General features: G+C 42.4%; 1 protein-coding gene across 1 annotated transcript in view; it reads right to left on the bottom strand.

The window, feature by feature from the left end:
• LOC106808913 overlaps positions 1-2,582 on the bottom strand; it is a 22,794-nt gene that overhangs the window by 16,344 nt on the left and 3,868 nt on the right. The window contains exon 6 of the mRNA XM_014811827.1: positions 2,073-2,281. Coding sequence (XP_014667313.1) covers positions 2,073-2,281 — 209 coding nt within the window. The remainder of the gene's footprint in view (positions 1-2,072; positions 2,282-2,582) is intronic.

Here is a 2,582-nt window from a genome sequence, read left to right as displayed (position 1 = left end):
ATGCTTGCTCGTGCTGTGTGTTGTGTGTGTGTGGTGCGTCGCGTGCGCGTGCGTGCGCTCTGCGTGCGTGCGTGCGTGCGGCGTGCGTGCGTGTATGCTGGTGTCTGTGACTGTGAGATGCGTGCGTGCACGTGTGTGTGTCTGTGTGTGGTGTGTGTGGTGGCATGCGTTGCGTCCGTGTACGTGCTCTCGCGCCAGCCGTGTGTGATGCGTATCGTGCGCGTGCCGCTGGTGCTAGCGGCCGTGCGTGCGTGTGTGTCATATGTATTATTGTCCGGAGGGTAATTGTCCGGGGGTATTTCATTTGTCCGGGGGATAATTGTCCGGGGGTATTTGTCCGGGGGTGATTGTCCGGGGGGTATTTGTCCTGATACCGTTATCATGCACACGACAGAATATCCCTACACTTTTCAAAGGATTTTAAAATGGTTATTCGGGGAAGGCCGATAAAACACAATTAAACAACCAATTATAGCGTCAACGATAAAACTATCACACTACTAATTTTCTTTCTAAAGACTCACGATGCACACGTCACTTTATAACTTAATATTACAATGACTCGCCCACGTTACACTTTGTGAAACGACTTCTGTATGCTAGGCAACGACAAACACACATTGCTATTTCACATGTAGCATTCAACGATATTCTCTAGGAAACGGATAATAGAAATAACAGTGTATAGTAGTCATTCCACAACAAGGGACAACAAGTATGGAAGGGAAGAGAGAATCGACTTCTGTTCGAATTTGTGCCATCAACCGATCAGTGAACATAAATGGAGAAGTTTCATTGAACCGTCAACAATTAAGCAAGTGACTTCGCAAACAGAAAAAAAGTGAAACATTCGATCGCAGCCACGAGTCCGAACATTGACTCTACAGGTATACACAGCGCTGAATCAGTCGTACTGCGTTGCTGCGTTTCTACAATCGCACCGGCTTTCGCTGCATGGCTCGTGAGTGAAGTGGACCGTATAGACTACTATAGAGAGAGATAGAGTGAAACAGCTGTCGCCGCCATATACGAGAACACGGAAGTGATGCGTGTTTGCACAGTACCACAAAGCGCGCTGCGCTAGCGATTACCATATACTACGTGGGGTTGAATCAAATGCGTCAAACAGTGTGATGTGAACTCACTGCCACGTATATATTGCCAGATGCAAGGAGCAGTCTGATCAAGTGCTATATTGCGCACAAGGAAACGCACGAATACTATATATAATATGCAAGATATATTGTTTGTGCGTGCACGTGCATGTGTCGAATACGTGTAAATAACAATCTGTACATGCTCCAATATATAGAAAGTATAAGTTGCCTAAAAGAAATCGTGAATTACATGTACGCTACTCATATAGTAATGTAGTATGCCTATTGGGTACAAAACTAGCAAGCGCAAAAACCAGGTTATATTCTCCTTTCAAAGTAATAGCTGTTGTGCATTGATCATTACCAATAGCATGCATTTCCTACTGCATGTTTAAGGTCATCAGAGAAGTACGTTTTAGTAAAATGACCCGCTGACATTTCCGAGGGCACATAAGTTTATGCGTAACCTATATTCAATGGCCTTATCCTCATCCAAAACACGTTTCGGCACTTTGGTAGTAATTCCAGCCGGAATTGCCAGAGGGCACAACATGCATGCAACCGTTACAGAAACTTTCATAATCAGTCGGCAGGGTACGTTATGATAGATGTTTGCTACCACATATATACAGTCAAGAGTAAAACAATAATGATAATGCCATAATGGTAATACCATAATGGTAAAATGTATATATACAATAAGGATAATACGATAAGGAAAAAGGGTATATACAATACGAGTAATACAAAAAACATAGTTTATACAATAATGGTAAGGCAAACATGGGTATATAGTTATATAGTAGGAAGTAGTCGTAGGTAGTAGCTAAGGGTAAATAATCTGTTAGCATCGGCCATCCTACTCCTGATACCATAAAATTAAGGAAAAGACAACATGCACTATGAGTCAAACCACGAAGGTAGCTCTATACACATATAGATACGTCATGCAATGATAATTGCTCACGGTCATACCTGCGTTCTATTGCGAGACGCGTCTCTGGCTAATATCCTCCAGAATACGGTGATCCAGCGACCGAGTTCATAGATCCTGTACTTGTCAGGATTGATGTTTAAATCCATTATGGAGGAATCGCGTGAACACTTCTTGCCGAAGTAGCCCCAGCGACAGTAGCACTGCATGCGGGGGTAGGAGCCTATCATCCCTGTGTCCTTACACTCCCCTGCAAAAGGATGCAACATTCTATGATCATTCACACGAACATATCTATACAAGCAGGACTGAATAAAAACAAATATTTTTTTATTGTTATTTGTTGCCATTGTTCCAATTTCATCAGATTTTACAATAACATAATAGCAAGAGCGTATAAAGAAGGAGAGCGTACAACGATAAAATGCTGAAACCATGTTGCAGGATTAGTCGAATTAATAAACTTTCCCCGTTGTATTTTGACAATTCTTTGCAGTATTATTGATCAGCTGTCCTACCTTGTTAATATAAAACAAACCGCATGTTCCTAC

This window comes from Priapulus caudatus, unplaced genomic scaffold (assembly GCF_000485595.1).
Source record: "Priapulus caudatus unplaced genomic scaffold, Priapulus_caudatus-5.0.1 Scaffold313, whole genome shotgun sequence".
Lineage (NCBI taxonomy): Eukaryota > Metazoa > Priapulida > Priapulimorpha > Priapulimorphida > Priapulidae > Priapulus > Priapulus caudatus.
The sequence above is the reverse complement of the archived record's forward strand: the minus strand, read 5'-3'. Positions and strand labels throughout refer to the sequence as shown.